The 17,433-nt window shown below is 35.7% G+C and overlaps 1 protein-coding gene across 2 annotated transcripts; it reads right to left on the bottom strand.

Moving 5' to 3' along the window:
* Positions 1-2,501: 2,501 nt before the first annotated feature.
* On the bottom strand, positions 2,502-16,211 carry LOC141439132 (uncharacterized). Of its 2 annotated transcripts, none has more exons than XM_074103280.1 (3): positions 15,689-16,211; positions 7,946-8,135; positions 2,502-4,146 (listed from the first exon to the last, which is right to left on the bottom strand). In XM_074103280.1, the coding sequence occupies exons 1-3, from the start codon at positions 15,873-15,875 to the stop codon at positions 4,005-4,007; spliced, it is 519 nt and encodes a 172-aa protein (XP_073959381.1). In that variant the 5' UTR covers positions 15,876-16,211; the 3' UTR covers positions 2,502-4,004. The 2 variants fall into 2 exon arrangements, with proteins under 2 accessions (XP_073959381.1, XP_073959382.1); XM_074103281.1 differs by lacking the exon at positions 15,689-16,211 and adding an exon at positions 13,858-14,334.
* Positions 16,212-17,433: the final 1,222 nt, after the last annotated feature.

Genomic DNA, 17,433 nt, shown 5'->3' on the forward strand with positions numbered 1-17,433 from the left:
TGAGGAACAGGCGAGTGAAAGAAGCATGCATTAGGTATGTCTTCGGATGCAACACTCCATAGTTAGTGTATATGCACACCACTTTAACTTTACTACTCCTTCGCGCTCGCTCGATGAATAACAGGATGCAATGATATAATGAATACCTACTATAACTACTATATACTTATCGTATTTACTGCCAGCTAAACCACCAGCAGCACCGCATATTGGCGGCATGTAGGAATCAAGCATTAAGAGAATGAAGCAAAGAAGACATAAAGCGTGTATTTGTATGCTGCAGCTGTATTGGGGGTATTTTTCTAAGTTCCTGTGTGAGCATAATACCGTATCTTTACTTTACCCACTGCCACTGCCACTGTTAGGTGTGCCAATATTCTGAAACCTCCGATTCTGCCATATTAAATCAGGCAACCCTTTAAGCCTCGTTACATGGTTAGCCCTAAATTAAAGCATAATAGAATACGATGTCGGATCCGAAACCGCGCGAGCCTTCCGGCACACTTGTAAATTTACGTAAAACAGAAAACAGATGGACTCATTTCGTATTTTATTGGGGTGTTTGGGTGAAATGTTACGTCTACTGGGTAGGTACCAGAAGATTTATTGTCTAAACAGACGAGCAGATTGAACAGTTGCGTTTTGTTTACAAGTAGGAATTTGACACTTTCAGCGGTAATTTTTTGGGCTTAACCTAAGGCCCTTTTTACTTTGTTAGACCAGGGATACAGTGTTGTATAAAGTGCCTAGTGAGTGCAGTTTTTATTTTTTAAATATGTGGTTTTGGATACTGGCCACTGAGAACGGGTTCGTTTAAAAAATCAACAAATCAATTGGACATATGAAATCAAATGTGAAATAATGTAAGTAAAGTTTAAAAGTTGAATATATAATTTGTAATAAAACCAAGTGCAACAGTAACCAACGTATCTTTATTTATGAAATGACTAGTTCTACTCTACCACAAACTTGAAAAAAGAATAATAAAAGATCAGTGTCAATTAAAACAGTTTTAACACTTTACCGCTCCCAAAAACACCCATAATGCTCAATATAGTCTATATCTATGTAGTGTCTATATAACTACAAATGTAGCGAAGTCAAAATTGGAATATATTCATGCAGTTTTCATGACAGACCGAATCCCCTTTAGGTATTCGTAAAAAGTTACTTAATTATAGTACGGTCAGCATCAAAAGCAGCTGGTTACTTTTTTACTCTGACACATTAACACATTTGTCAATCTTGTATGGCGCTAAGTACGTGGCTGTAAAACGACAAAGTACAAAAGTAACCAGCTACTTTTGATGCTGACTGTACTTAGGTCAAATGACAGTTTTATATACGTTTGATAGATGCAAATATGATAGAAATACATAGAATAGGATAACTAAAGGCAAATGAATGTTAAATTGACCATAATTGAACAACGGCTACATACCTACTAAAATAAAATGTTTTTTTTTTTAATTATGTGTATTGCCTTTTTCGGTGTCTTGGTTGAACCATCTGCCAGACACAGAAATAGTAGATTGTACAACGAGAGCATAAAACGAGCCATTTAACCCAAGACGTTCATATAGCCACCCGAGCCGGTACGGCAAGGGTGGATAGACACGTCGCGGGGAAAATGGGTTTAATGCTCGAGTTTTACACTCAGCTTTTCACTTCGATTGAAAGAAAATTAAATAGCAACAGTGGAAACAATTGTTCACAAATGTTCACGCATTACTATTATAATTATATATTTTTTTAGTTTTATTGATCTAATTTTATCGATTTGATTGATGTTTAGTTTTATATAAATTAAAAACTATTTAAAAAAATATGTAGAAACTTCTTTGTTTGTGGCTGTTTACATCTGATTGTTTTGGTCTTAGACGAAGATTTTACACTAGAGCATAAACAATTATTTTGTGTCGCCTTGATCCAGCATAAACACCAACTGTACGAGCATGAGAAGAGAAAAAACATTTAATTTTCTACAATGGTATTGCAACTTTTAATAAATATCCTACGGAGAACAGTCTACGGTGCATAGGCACGTACAAACGATGACTGGGGAAATTGTGGCTCGAGTTCTATTTTTTCTTCTTGTAAGGCGTCGCATCCTAGGTATGAAGGTCATACCTACATAAAATAAGAAATAAAAATATCTTGCTCTCGGGTGATTTCGCTAATGTCTTCATTACTGTCAGGAGAATTATGAAAGAAAATGCAACAGCTAGTAAGAAATAAAAATATCTTTCTTGGTGACATAATTTTAACTATTTGAAATAATCAAACGTATATTTTTATTTCTAGGGTCTAGCTAGATGATTCCAAGCCGCTCTAATTAACAAAAATGCTGGCTGTAAACTTTTGTCCTGTCTTCCGTGTAAGTATACAAACTCATCAAATTATGGAAAATCATACAAACAGACATTGCAGGTATATATTATTTGTTTGCAACTAAACGAATACGGTGGAAAATAATCCTCTGACAAATCGTAAAAAATATATACATCATACTTACTTAATTTATTCTAAGTTTTACACAATAAGTATACATATTTTACATTCGCGTTTAGAAGTGCATACCTTGAGCGTTTTTCACATTATTCGGTCAAAAATCGGTGTTGAACGTTTATATACTACGTCGGTACATTAAAATGTATGAAATTTATCGAATCCAATACCTTATATCGTTTCGGACAATCTGAGAGGTAAAACCACAGTTACAAGTTGAATATCAGCGAATCAGTAGACGCGGCAGGGCATAAATTTAACTTCAGACCCGCCATTTAATTTGAGTCGAGCTGTCTGTAATGTTTCTATACATTTCACAAGCCCCGATATTAGACACGATAGTGTGAAAACGCTCTTACTCCAAACTATCACGCCGCGGTATAATCCAATCGACAACCCAAGCCAGTGGCATCTAAGTGGAAGAATTCACGATATTACATATTGACAGGTTATTTTACAAGTATTGTTATTATTTGTTAACATTTAAAAATATAGTTAGCAAATAGAGATTAGGTACGGTCAAGGGCATAAATATTAAGTACATAGGTACGTTACCAAGACGTCAAAAATATCTATACACCTTTATGCAACTAAACAGGTCGATGTTTACATATTTTGACGCTATGGCTATATATAATATATTTTTGCATTCGACTGTACATGATATTAGTTCTCATTAAGATATTAGTGCTAGTTGATATTAATCAGTGTATGTAAAGTAACAAAACTATTAACAACTCGAAAAACAATTTAACGAACACTTAATAAAATAACTATTAATGCTTCCTAATAATGTAGCAAAATAATGCAAAAATAAGATTAAGTAAATAAGCTATTACTAATTTTTTTTTTCTTAAATTATCATCACCATTTGTTGATGTGGTTGTGGTATTCACATTATTATCCTAAATACACTTTACACCTAAACATAATATAATTACACGAAGGATATCGCGATAGTGGTTACCGATTAAATAACAATTTAAATATTCGTTTGCTTAACATTGTTTTTGACAGTGTTACTGGCATTTTTAGTTATAAAAAACTGAAAAACTTATCCTTATATATGATTAGGTACCGTCAGTAAATTCATGAAATATAGTCACATTGGTCAATATTTGTAGATCCTAATTACCTTTAATTATATATCTATTCTAATTTACTGTACCTAACCTATAGGAAAGTACAATTTTAACATCATACAAAAACGTCTTGTTCTACAAGGCAAAATTAAGAAGAGATAGTCAGAGTAGCAATTTCAATCTTTGATGCCACGCAAAAATGCAGTTGGTTAGTTTTTTTTTGTTATTTTCGCCAAAATAAATATTAGTTTCATATTTCCTTGATTGATTGCGGACAAACCACAGAACAATAGTACGTAGAGTAAACGACGCTACAACTAATTCTAAAATAGATGTAAAAATCTGCCATAAATAACTTAATACATATATCAGATTAAATGATTGGTTTTGTTACAGGACACCTGCACTGCGTATTTAAGAGCCTTCGAGGAGGCCTTCATCGCAGCTCCTTCTCTTGCCGAGCTGGTGGCACAGCTGTGGGGACCCAACGATATCACCCAAGAAGACACTTAGAAGATAGAAGTCCTTAGCTGAGTCGGAAGACCGCTTGTAGTGGCTGCAAATAAAAACAGATAAGGCTTAAAAAGACAGGAATATTTTAATTATGTACCTACAGTGAATGGTTTACGTACGATACAATATCTATGTTCAAAGATGGCGAACAATCAACGGTAGAAAAGTTTTCTATAGTTTATCGTTGGATTTTTTTCTAAATAAACAAAAGTTTGGGTGATCAAATCACTAGTCAGTTAGTTAAATAATATTGATTGTAACAATAGTTTTCAATACACATTGTACGCTTTCGTTATAAGGGCGATAAACAAATAAATACCTCTATCTATCCTTTTTCATAAATGGGAAGTCAGAAAAATACCTATAATCATAAGTCGTTCTGTTATCGTTTGTTTTGGCCCCTTGGTTGATTACTCAAGCCAGACGCTAGAAGACATAGAGAAAACAAATAGTTCCTAAATCATTATTGTTTTTGGACCCTTTTCTGATAAACCTTTACGCAAGAATCTGTTAGTGACCTGAGCAAAAACGGCTACTTAGCATAAGTGCCGTAATACTGCACAATTTTATTTTTATCTATTGAGATCAACATAATATAGGTGAGTAGGTGGACCAAACAAAAATGAACCAAACTGCTTTGGATCATAGTCTAACACAAGGCATTCAAGTAGTGAAAGTGGTTGGTGGATATTGCATAATATGGTTCGCCTCGAATGCAATGCTAGCCATGCTGCACTGAGATGGTTTAGGTACTCATCTCATTCACGAACGTGGCTTACAAACAAAGGTTAAAAAAAATGGTTGGTAAAATTAAATATACCTGTATTTTAAAATGTAATACTTGATGCCTTAGTAACTTTATACTAAAATAGATAGCGAAAGACCTATGTCCAACAGTGGACGTCCTACGGCTGATATGATAATGATGTTGATGATGATGATGATGAATGATCATTGATCAATGAATAATATCAAACAGGTGATTTATTTTTGGAGTTTAGAGGAACAATAATGAAATTTTAATGCTTTAATTTCCGGTGGACGATTAAATATAACTCTTTGACCAGTATAATTGGCTTGTTAGTATTTACTTCCAAAGTTCGATATATCACAATTATGGTCCTTGTAGGATTGTTAATATCTGGGTAAATCTTCGCATCCGGAAGTTTCCTAATTATACAGTTTCTTTTCGTGAGTCAGAATTGGTCTTCAACCTTACAGCCTTGGTTAGATTTCACAATAATAATATAAGCATAACCGTCTACTAGTTATTTAGCGTTAAACATGGCTGCTAGTCGAGTCAGTACTGAAAATGCAGTGGATAAAACTCACTTCTTGCTACGGCGAAGTACCTACTTACTAGGCTTTAAGAATGAATAGGTAGATCCATTATTTAATATCGTTAGAAAACGTGAAAGACAACTCAAAGTACTCAAACTGTACCTACTTAATTAAAATGATAACGAATATTTTTTACTAAACTAGATCTAAGTAAATATAAGCTGTAGTCATACAGCTTGGTGCATAAAAGTTATATCATTTTGTTTCATTTCTATGTAACCATTTTTTTCCTACTTTACAGATGTTTTTGATTCAATGTAAGTATAGGTAAATTTGAACCTTAGTTAACTAACTTCAATTTAAAAACTTAAACTAGTATAAAATTGTTTTGTAGCAAATTCTCCGTGACCGCATATTTGCGGGTAACCAGAGCCCCGAGCGACGATGTTAGTCATATCTTTTGTTATAAAATACGCTTTATAAATTGCTAGAAAGATATTGCTTCAAGCTATAATTGGGTGGGGTTATGAAGCGTTTCAACCATCATTTCCTGTGGCTTACGAAAATCGACTAAGTATAGGTGAAAATTTAACTAAATGACGTGTTGTATGTAGTAAACAAATTGACGTTCCAAATTCGAAAAGTGACTTGAGCTCCATATTCATTCCGTGCACTACTACATACACAGGAGCGAGGCGGGCAAATGGAGCGATTCTATTATTGGTTCATGAAAAACACATCGCAAAACATCCTCGCACATCTCTGGTGGAAACGGAGCCTCAGTAAGACATTGCAGTAACCACCTGTTCGTTACATAACTAAGGTCACTAATTATAGTTTCCGAGATCGTAATGCAGCCAAAAGCCCCAGTGTGCGTGACTCGACGATGACCCGCGTTGCGTGGCGGCGTTACGTCGACGGCCTACTTGCGCAGGGTTGACGTTAACATGCCTCAATACTTACACATCGTTTTTTAATGAGGCGAAATTAGTTTACGTAAGGTAAACGACCGAACACTGGTTTGATTTTATGTCATTAGCAATAGAGGTGACAACAGGCACCCTACTGTCAATGTCACCACATCTATTAGGCACTAGCATGTCGATCATTAGGACACTTAACTTATGCACAACACATGGTCCATAATGGACTTAATGATTAAGGTGGCCAGGCACAGATTTACGCATCAAGGTCCTATGAGAGTATGTATTAATACAGTCGAACATAGAACCTCCTCCTTTTTTTGAAGTCGGCTAAAAATAGCAAAGAAAAGAGGAGTCATCATCAGAATTCGAGGAGACAAATAGGAAATTATTAATTTATACCACTTTGTTTCTCGGGATAAAAATAACCTGTAGGAAACCTGAAACAAGCAATCAAATCTCTTTTTGTATTAATTTAGACTAAATTCTCGTTCACTACATTAGCAACAACATTGGCAACCTATAAAAATATCTTAACCACCTGATACAGAACTGGTGACAGACACGCAAAACCTAATTCACCGCACGTTGGGATTTAGTTAAATAATCATGGACTTTAACTTAAGAAGTCTTTTAGATATTCCTACAGTACTGGATAGTGATAGAAAAATAACTTTTTTCTGTCTCCATGAGGACGAAGCCGCCAACGTAAACACAACATATATTTTCAATAAATTTATTCTTCGCTTAAGTAGCAACCCTACCATTCGAGTTCACTGGACACACTTAGCTGCATTCTTCGACCAGTAATTTGGCCGCTCGCTGGCCTGGTTATTCGGCGTGGCATTGAACCGCCCAATTTGCATGGCGTTTTGTAAGACTTATGGTATCCAAGCAGCTGGGTCAAGGACGTATCGAAATTATATGGCTAATGTAGTGTTTTGATTAAATGTTGGTAAGCGAAAAGTGACGCTGTTGTTGTGTTATTTGTGAGTTACTGGTAAATTGTGGTTCCATTCATTACATATCGAAAAGATAAATGAAGCCAAGCTAGAGCCAGTTTTTTTTTACTTTTAGTTGTTTCGTATTTCTCAGGCACCCTAGTATAGTTCAATGGTATAGGCCAGGCGTTGAGCCGCAAGCGGTTCTGTAGATGTAAAGTTGCGTGCCATTCGCGAAAATTATTGATTAAAATATTTTAGTGTCAAAATCCATAAAAATAGTGCAATTAGTCCATTATTGTATTATATCTTTCAGTTATTTGTTTGAAATAAAATCCATTTCATGTAACCAGATACTACAATATAGTAGAAACTAAAAATATTAGTGGCTGTTCAAAAACTGTTTTTTTTTTGTAAATTGTTGCGTTTGGCTTTTCCTTCTCAAAAGGTTGCTGACCCCAAATATAGGTTATAACAGGTTAAAGCTCGTGTTATGGTGTTATGTTTACCAGCAACGGATAAACTACTTGAAAAATAAGATAAACAGAACAAACAATCGCATTTTTCAAACAAATATCTGCGTCGTCTGGGGATCGAACCCGGACCTCAAGCTTCACAGTCAGGTTCTTTAACCCCTGGCTATCTGGTCGTCTGGTATAGTTATCTAAAAGCTATACTAATATATTATAGTCTTTACCTGAAAACGTCAGCCCAGTCCATCTGCGGCTTGGGAAGCACTTGCGCGCGCGCAGCATAGTGAGCGCACACGCGCTCGAACACACAAGCGCGCGCGCCAAACTCTCCTACTATGTACTTCTCCACCTCCGCAGCATCGAATGGGTCTGCATCGTAGGCTAACTCGCGCCGGTTACGGGAGCGGTACGTAGCTGGAATTAAAGAAATAACTTAAAGCTTAAAAGTATGATACTTTTAGTAAATAAAAGCGGCCAAGTGCGAGTTGGACTCGCGCACTAAACGTTCCGTACCATTATCGATACAACATTAGACATTAGCAAAAAAAAGGGCAAAAAAATCAAGTTTGTTGTATTGATGTAAGGCCTTCCCTCAATTATTTATTTTATTTTAATTTAATTATTTATTTTTTTAAAGTGATTATACAACTAAAGATTCTGTGATTATTTTAAGCGTCTACATGTTGCCGTTATTAATATCAAGTAAAAAAACGGCGAAACAATCACGTAATGTTGTATGGGAGCCCCCCTTAAATATTGATTTTAATCAGTTTTTAGTATTTGTTGTTATAGCGGCTACATTAATACATAATCTGTAAAAATTTCAAGTGTCTACTATTACGAATCAAAAGATAGAGCCCTGTGACAGACGGACGGACAGACAGAAAGAAAGCGGAGTCTCAGTAGTAGGGTTCCGTTGGCACCCTTTGGGTATGGAACCCTAAAAAAAATTGAGGTAGATGCTGCACTGGTAATTCGTAACAAAAATAGTAAGTACCTATAATTCAATTCAGTGGCCGTATTGTCCAAGGCCCCAGCGCTCGCGGTCATATAAGCAATTCCTTTGTACCCTCATCAGTAGTTAAAACGATTGTGATTCCAAGACGTCATACAATAAAGCCAGCCACTCTTGTGGCCGTTTTGTACATACAACGTGCGGGCGCTCGCCATCGCATTCACCATGTCTTTCTACCATCACCTTACCCTTACACCGTGTGACAGAAAGTGAAAACGATTGTGACAATAAGGTTACAAGATCACAATGCGCTTGACCGTCACTACCAAGGGCCGCTTTGATCCAAAATCAGCCAAAATACTTTCATATTTCAATCATAAATGATGCAACCAGTTGCTATAAAGTTTTCCTTATCCACCGGTCTTTGTTGACCTTGACCCAAACGTGAATCCATTATAAGTAGGGGACCGTATCGTACTACATAATATAAGCGATCACAACGGTGTAACTACAGGATGTAACTTTGTAACCGCAACTCCCTTGAGGACGTAGCTTATTTGTAATTAGAACAAAGTAACAGCTAGTCCAAATAAAGTTTCTGTACCTACCAAATATAGTGTAATTTATCCGTAGCTTATTGGATATCGTCATCGGTTAGTGACCTACAAAATCTGCGTAAATAAGTACACCAACACGCACATAAAAAATCTGGATATTCAAATAAACATGTGAGGTGATTTTGTCTCATGAAAATCAATTTTGTTTCCTTTTATACTCTGTATAGTTCATTTTCGTACTAACATGTCTAGTTTTTTGTAAAAATCAGACTCAAGGATCAAAGAGATAATTCTTATAATTTTAAGTATTAAAACGATGTAAACAGATGAAAATGAGTAAATGACTTTCAGCTTCACCAGAATGGTTTTCTGCCTTGTTAAGTTTACAACCCGTTCGGATAAGCTAATTATAACTTGGACGTCGACTTTGCCTTGGGGCTGGTAATTCATTCCAACCTTATACCTATGTTTAAGCAGCTCTGAGCATCTGACGAGTTCGACGAAATTTTCACGCTAATAATAATATTAGCGCACCTAATTTGTATGAAAAAAATGAGTAAAAAAAAACAATTTGATAGCAGTAACAAATCCATCAATGCAACTATTGTAGGTACCTACCGACTGGTTGTACTCGTATCATGAAGTCTACTCTTAACGCAGTCAGAGGAATAAAACCACCGTTACACAATAAAATTATTGATCTGGCAGCTATCATTTCATGATTACCTGACATAACCATAACTTTTGTATTTCCATCAAAACGATTGCCAATTGCAAAGAAAAGGCAACAATATCTGTTACAAGTTAATTGAGCTTCATTGCATATACGAGTAGGATAAACTCTAATTTACTCCCGGTGGTTAGATAGTGGAGATATTTTACAAAATGGCATTTTTCTACTAGACATACAATCGGTTTTGGGTACCTGTTCCAATAGATAGAAGATTCACGCAGGGTTATTAAAAATTTAGAATGAAAAACGGTTTTAATACTATTAACAACGATCTACATACATATTTATTATAGCTAGTACAAGTGAAACCTTATTTCCTGGAAAAATCTCAAAGTAATTAAGATTAAAGTTCAAACTAAAACTCTTAACTTAAAGCTACCAAGTAAAGCGGCCTGTTGCACAAAATTCATTTAGTAGCTTTAATTATTACTTTGTTAGTTTAAAATTAAGTTCGGCTTAAATATTGAATGCTGTAAACCACCACTTCATATTATCGGATCCTGCGGATACTAAACTTTGACAACTTGTTAGAAAATTCATCTACTTGATATTAAAACTAACAATTAAATTAATTTTCACTCATTAGGGGCTGTTTCAACGGACAACACATCGGGAAAACATCGTGAGGAAACTTGCACAAACCAGCGAAGCAATTCAATGGTGGGTATAAATAAAGTTCCCAATCTGCACTGGGCTCGCGTGGGAACTACGGCCCAAGCCCTCTCATTCTGAGAGGAGGCCTGTGCCCAGCAGTGGAATGTATATAGGCTGGGATGATGATGATGACAACCCACATTTGGGCACTCTGAGGTTGAAAGTATTGGTATTTTTATTAATATTGTCGCATGTCAAGTTTCCTTTGTGCATTTTGTTTCCCAAGTTAATGTAATACTGGCCAATGTAATGCCAGCAAGTTAATGTGTACCTTGAAACGAGTAATTCCTATTTATTTATTTAAGGGATCTTGGAAACTCTAACGATTTCTATGTGAGGGCGGGTTTTGCAGGTACAAACGGATTGCCATACATACACACATAGTGTGTGTTGCCAGTGATGACATACGGATTTGAGACGTGGGCGGTAACGATAACCCTCATAAGGAAGCTCAAAGTCACTCAGAGGGCTATGCTCGGGGTTTCTCTGCAGGATAGAATCAGAAATGATGATATCCGCAGTTATAGAACTAAGGTTACCGATATAGCGCGAAGAATTCTGAAGAAATTCGAGATGCAATTAAAAAATGTAGAGATTCAAGCCTCGGCTCTATGACTATTTCTTAGAGAGAGGCCATAGGTCAAACCGCAAGGCAAGCTAGGTTTTTTTAAAGTACCTGGGCGGAAGTTTTTGGCTAAAACTCGAAAACACGTATTTTTTCTAGATATATGACACAAGCTAAACCGATTGTCCCACCCGAAAACACACCCTTACATAGAATCGTTAAAAGCAGTTTCCAAGATCCCTGAAATAAATGGATACACAAGAATTACTCGTTTCAAGGTACACATTACTTGCTGGCATTACATTGGCTGGTATTACATTAACTTGGGCAACAAAATGCACAAAAGAAATTTGACATGCGACAATTTTCATGTATCGCATTACTTTTAACCAGATGGATTTATATTCCAAAGTCATCATGCCATTTATGTATTCAAGATGTCAGGTTAGCAATTAAAACCCATGTCCAAATCTCTCAATGACAATTGCTAATTGAATCAGGAATGCCACTATTTCGCCACTGATGAAACCCACCTCAACTTCAAAATGTCAAAGTCGATTGCGTTCTATGTAGGTAGGTACATTAAATTTAGCACTTCGATCATTTAATAATCATTTCATCATTTATTATATCATCATTATCTAGTGTTCAAACTAAAAAAAACAGTTACTGAAATAATCTGCCTTTATTGCAAATATAAAATAAATATTTATATTTTAATTTGTGAATAGGCCGCGCTAATAGTTCTTTTACATATAATTTTTCGACTCTACCAACGCTTTCAAATATGCCATCATTGCTAAAAAGAACTCGCCATAAAGCAGCGTTTCCACCAATAATGTGCGAGCATGTGTTGCGAGGTATGTGTTTTTCATTAACCAATAGAAACGCTTCATTTACACATCCTCGCACAGCAAACTAGTGGAAACAGCTGAGCGAAGCGAGGCGAGGTAAATGAAGCGTTTCTATTGGTTAATGAAAAATATATTCTTCGCAACACATCCTTGCACAACTCTGGTGGAAACGGTCCCTAAAAAGACACGCACTGTTATTGACAAGAAAAACATAATTTATTGTACAGTCGCAGTCAAAATTATGTCACTTCATGTAGGTATGAAATTTTGTGTAACATTGACAGAAGGCATACTTCACAAGTGACGCGACAAGATATTATTAATCTTTGACCTAGCTAGACGTATGCTAAATAGTAGCTGTACAAAGAAACTAAGCAAAATCGCTAGCAACAACAGCGTAACCTTTTTCATTCTGTAAGCCTATGAATTTTATTATATTTACAGCGTTAATATCAAGCACTATACGTACTAAATTTATTAGAATATTATATGCGGTCTTAATAAAAGATCGATCATTATCATCAATAAGCACGTAATTTTTAAATCTAAGCAAGGTCTAAGCAAGCAATAGATTTATGGTTGTTCGTGTTAAAACTACTTTTAGTAAAATTTCCCGAGTCATTCGTGTTCCACTACAAACTGAAAGTAAAATCTTGATAGTAAAATGAAATGGAAAGCCGTTATTAAAGCTTTCTTCAAGTAGTAGAAAGAACGATTGTGAAAACATTCTCATTTAAAAACTACTTCATCGCCATATTAATTTTATACTAGCTGGGTATGTAATAAAATTTATGACCAATTAATTTGATGACATTATAATAATTCTTTGTTGTTTTCTGAGTTTACCTATGAATGGTGCAAATTGGTGAGAAAATCGTTGAATTGATTATCCAACGCAGAATAGAATTAAAACACACAATAATCACTAACATAATAATGACGTAGGTAATAAATGTGTAACCATGTTATGATGTAGATACATTATGTAGGATATCACTTGATTAATTTCCAACGCATGAATAACTGTATAAGTAGGTAATTGATTAGAGTCTTAGCGGAAGATTTTTTTTGTTAAGTATTGAAATAAACAGTTTTTTTTATTTTTTTTATTTAAGTACGAGTATTTACGTGTAGTTCTAAATAGGAGGAGGGGTTCCTGAGAAGAATAGCTACGAAATAGCCCGAAACATGTCGAGCAAAACTCGGTTTAAGACGTGAGTTATCCGTTACAATATCATTTAATAGGAGAGTCATTTACTCGTAGTGACATGTGCACGAATAAATGATTTATTTCATTCGTTTTTTGCTTTTTAACCACCGACGCAAAAAAGGGTGTTATAAGTTTGACCGCTATGTGTGTCTGCGTGTTTGTCTGTCTGTGGCACCGTAGTTCTTAAGTGGGTGAACCGAATTGAATGCGTTTTTTTTATTTGAAAGCAGGTTTTCTAGCAATGGTTCTTAGATACGTTTCATCAAAATCGGTTTAGCCGTTTTTGAGATATTGAACTTTGAAGTGAACTTTTTTCATTCTAAAGCTCTTGAATAAATTCCTTGAAAGTCTCACTGATACAGAACTTATTTTACATTTCTGGAAAAGTCGCCATCATGAACAATCTGTTCATAAAGAGCTGTCAGTATCTTTCATCCAACAGAATATTATGTGTTTTTGTTTCTTTTCTTTTATACATTAAACAAGAATAGTACATTGTTGTAGAGGCTGGCAGGTAAGCAAGGGATGAACGAGTTAGTTTGTAGTTTAACGGGAGGCCTTCGATAATACGAATTCGATAATATCATATTTATAAAATTAACACCAACCTGGACTTAAAGAATAAGAAAGTTTCTTCAAAAAATTCGTTAGACGAACACTTAGAATTATAACAGGGAATCCCACCAATTGCACAGGCAGTTCGAACGCAGCATCCTGACTCTTCACGTCATTATAACTTAACAATACAAATAACAAAAAGCTTGTATAAAAGATTTTATTCCACTCCATTGCTAACACTAACAAAATGGTATGAGATCAAGATGTCTACTAATTCGCTAAATATCTTTACTACTATTTTGTAGCCAGTAATTTCAAAACACTTCAAATGGCAATTGTTTAAATGTCACATGCATAAACTTTTGAAGACGCGAGATTTAAAAATGGAATAACAAAAGACGAATTTCAAAATCGAACTGCTTCGCGTTCTAAATCCGAAATTCCCGCGCGTAAGGAGTCAGTTCCCGATTCCCTTTTTAATTCGCGAGTGAACGCGGGCAATACAGTACGCCGAACTAACTCCGAGTACAGCTGACTTCGTACTGGAATACCTGCCTGACAGCGTAACACCTTTCCCGCCGGTTCATGTTGGTCAATCGAACTCTTATGTCATAATGCCGGCTGATCCCCATTACAGCTGTGTTTCGTAAATAAAATATTGTTAATAAACGTGTTCTACTCTACTAAGTTTGGCACGCGTGTAATGGGTGTTTTATGATTTCCTTGCTCGTAATGGCATCTAGCTGGCTATATTGGAGTCTGGACGTCATTAACCCACTGTCGCGCCGTCCTCATATGAAGGTATTAATTTTTTTTTCACCCGAACACAATATGGTTATTAAGTATTTATGAACACCACCTGTCTGTATCTTTTGTTTTTTTTTCTAAAGTTTAGTTACAAATTGAGCTAAATCTGGTATACCTATCTATATCACAAACCAGATATCCACATAAATAGGTACCTAAGTAAAAGTTAAATGAGAGCGCCACTTTTCACGAAACTGGTAAATTTTTGGCGTAAAATTTTCACTCTCATACCTATGTAGAATCATCAACATTCATCCGATTAAATTATTTAACAATACTTACTTATTATATGTTATTCTAGAATGTATACATTAATATAGTATCAATTTCGCAATAAATGAACAGTATATATTTTGCTGCAGTTTATTGAATGACCAAAGTGGGCGTTATTTATTTACCCAGATTGCGGTCTATTCGCAGAGTTGGTAAGTATTATGGTAACGTCTCGGAATAGCAACTTTTTTTAAAAGCTTGCTACGTATGTTTAATTAATGTTTAAGTTTAATCTATGTAGTGCGGTCAAATCTTGCAAGATGAATTTGACCCACTTCCAGTGGTTAGATTGACTTGAAATTTGGCAACCTTATGTAAATTTGGTGACATAATTTGGCAGTGACATCTTGGTGGTCCGGCCAGGATCGTCTCTGCAGGACGGAACTCCTCAAAGATAAATGGCATCGACTTGAAATTTGGTACGGAAATGTAGTATGATAATGCAAGTACAGTCACAAAAAGTACAGTCAGCAAAAAAACTTGAATTAAAAATGTTTTTTTTTACAAAAAAGTTTTTACATATAACTGACCGTGATTGACCCCTATCTCACCAGAGGTTTTAAGTGCAGATGAGGTCAAAGGTGTTTTATTAACACTATCGGCGTATGTATATTATAGTCATAACATAAAATTGAAAATGTTTATAAATCTCCTAATTTTTTTTATCTACCTGTTCTTGTTATTACATTTTCAACGTGCGGAGTTTCTGCCTACCAAAAGCTAGGTATGCATTTATACGAAAATAATATGTTCAAGTATTTAAAAAATCTTATTTGAGAAGCTTTTATTAATTAAACTTACCAGGGTTTAAAGCGTAACTCAGCTTTTTAACGAAGTTAGTCAATCTGACGGCCATGATGATAAATGGGAACCCCAGTAATTGCACTGGCAGCTCAAACCCGGCCTGTTGGCTCGAGCCTTCCAACGCGAATTGGAACACCAAAAACGACACTACGGTCCAAACGTAGCACAATTTACACATTTCCATTTCAATTTTTTAATAAAAAGAGGTCAAATTAAAAAAGATAATTGAGCCACTGCATAACTGGCCACGAACAAAAAACATTTAAAACTCGAACGCACGAACACTCAGTTCGCGATCGACTCCAATTTTCATCTACACCTTTAAGTTTAGCACAAACGATTTAGCAACACAACGACCTTAGTTCTGTATTCATGTGTTCGTGTCCAATCACCCGCGACCAACAAGGCGTCAGGGTTTCGAAATGCAACGATTACCATTAAGGCCTCTTATTTAATCACTTGCATTTGGAACGACAAAAATTCAAAAAATACTTGAACAGCTGTCCGCACGCTAGCTGTCATAGAGATCACTGCGCTTTAGTCTCAACTCAACCACCGTAGAGACGTGATTTATCTCCCCGCTTACGTCCTCTAATTACTAACTTGAGTAACACCTAATTACACTCATCGTTTCAAAACTTTTGTTAAGTATGATGATGACCTGACTCAATCATTATACATTTAAGCTCTTTTTTCGTGCAATTAGCGTCTTACTTATTATCTGACCCAATAGTAACTTTGCTGTGCTCAATTTTGAACGAGGAGAGGGTAAATAATTTTAAGAAAAAGAAGTCAGAAGATGATGTAAAATTAATACCATCTCCAGGAACCTTTATGAAATTATTTTGAAAAGGGACATCTCGTAATTGGAACATTAGGGACCTATGCCGTCCCCAAGGGTCATGGCACGTCTAACTTACGGAGTTTTCCGCCTTCAAACATAAAGGCTCTATTAAGAAGAGGTCTCTTGACCCTCGAAGGAATCTAATTATGCGATACAAATCCTTGAAATCGCTTTTAGGAAATAAACGTTTGTCTCAAGACCTGCTATTTTTTGACTTGCTATTTTTTTGAAAAATTCTGTATGTAAAGCCTCATTTAGACGCTGCAAGAATGGTATCCCCGTGTGGTGTCGGGTTAGAATTACACTTCTCCATTTCTTCCGTGGATGTCGTAAGAGGCGACTTAGGATATAGGTTAAGGAATACCGTAGGCGATAGGCTAGCAACCTGTCACTATTGTATCGTTTTTGTCAAACTTTAAACCTAAAATTGCTAAAAGTGGCTTCGAAACGGTAACGTTTCATGTGCTCTGCCTACCCCATTTGGGAATACAGGCGTGATGTTTGTGTGTGTGTAAGAATGGTACCTATATTTCCGTCGATGATTGATCATTTACAAAGTCACAGCCACAATTCAATAGAAAATGACATAACATTTCTGGAATTATCTAAATGAAGTTTTAAACGCGACACGGGCACACTTTGTCGTTTGTTTCTTAATTGGTGTTCTTCTGTCGATAAAAGACACACTGAGCGATAAACAATAAAATGGGTGTCCACTAGCCATAGCCAACTGTGACTAGATTTAAACTAAACAAAATAAGTTTGCATTAAAAAATACATACGAACGTTGCAATTCAAAACAAAAATTGTAAAAAGAAAGACAACGATTGGAATTTCCCTCTAGTGATGTCTGCATGACATGCAGTTGCTTAGAGTTGCGCCATGCACCTACTTCTGT

The sequence above is a fragment of the Choristoneura fumiferana genome, chromosome 20 (assembly GCF_025370935.1).
Source record: "Choristoneura fumiferana chromosome 20, NRCan_CFum_1, whole genome shotgun sequence".
In the NCBI taxonomy this organism is placed as follows: domain Eukaryota; kingdom Metazoa; phylum Arthropoda; class Insecta; order Lepidoptera; family Tortricidae; genus Choristoneura; species Choristoneura fumiferana.

What these genes read in the sequence shown, in the direction of transcription:
- LOC141439132 (XM_074103280.1), bottom strand. Translation starts at nt 15,875, where the DNA reads ATGGAAATGTGTAAATTGTGCTACGTTTGGACCGTAGTGTCGTTTTTG. An exon ending in GAGTTACGCTTTAAACCCTG is followed by an intron (nt 8,136 to 15,688) that starts GTAAGTTTAATT and finishes CTTTAATTCCAG; the next exon opens with CTACGTACCGCTCCCGTAAC. An exon ending in GACTGGGCTGACGTTTTCAG is followed by an intron (nt 4,147 to 7,945) that starts GTAAAGACTATA and finishes TTTTATTTGCAG; the next exon opens with CCACTACAAGCGGTCTTCCG.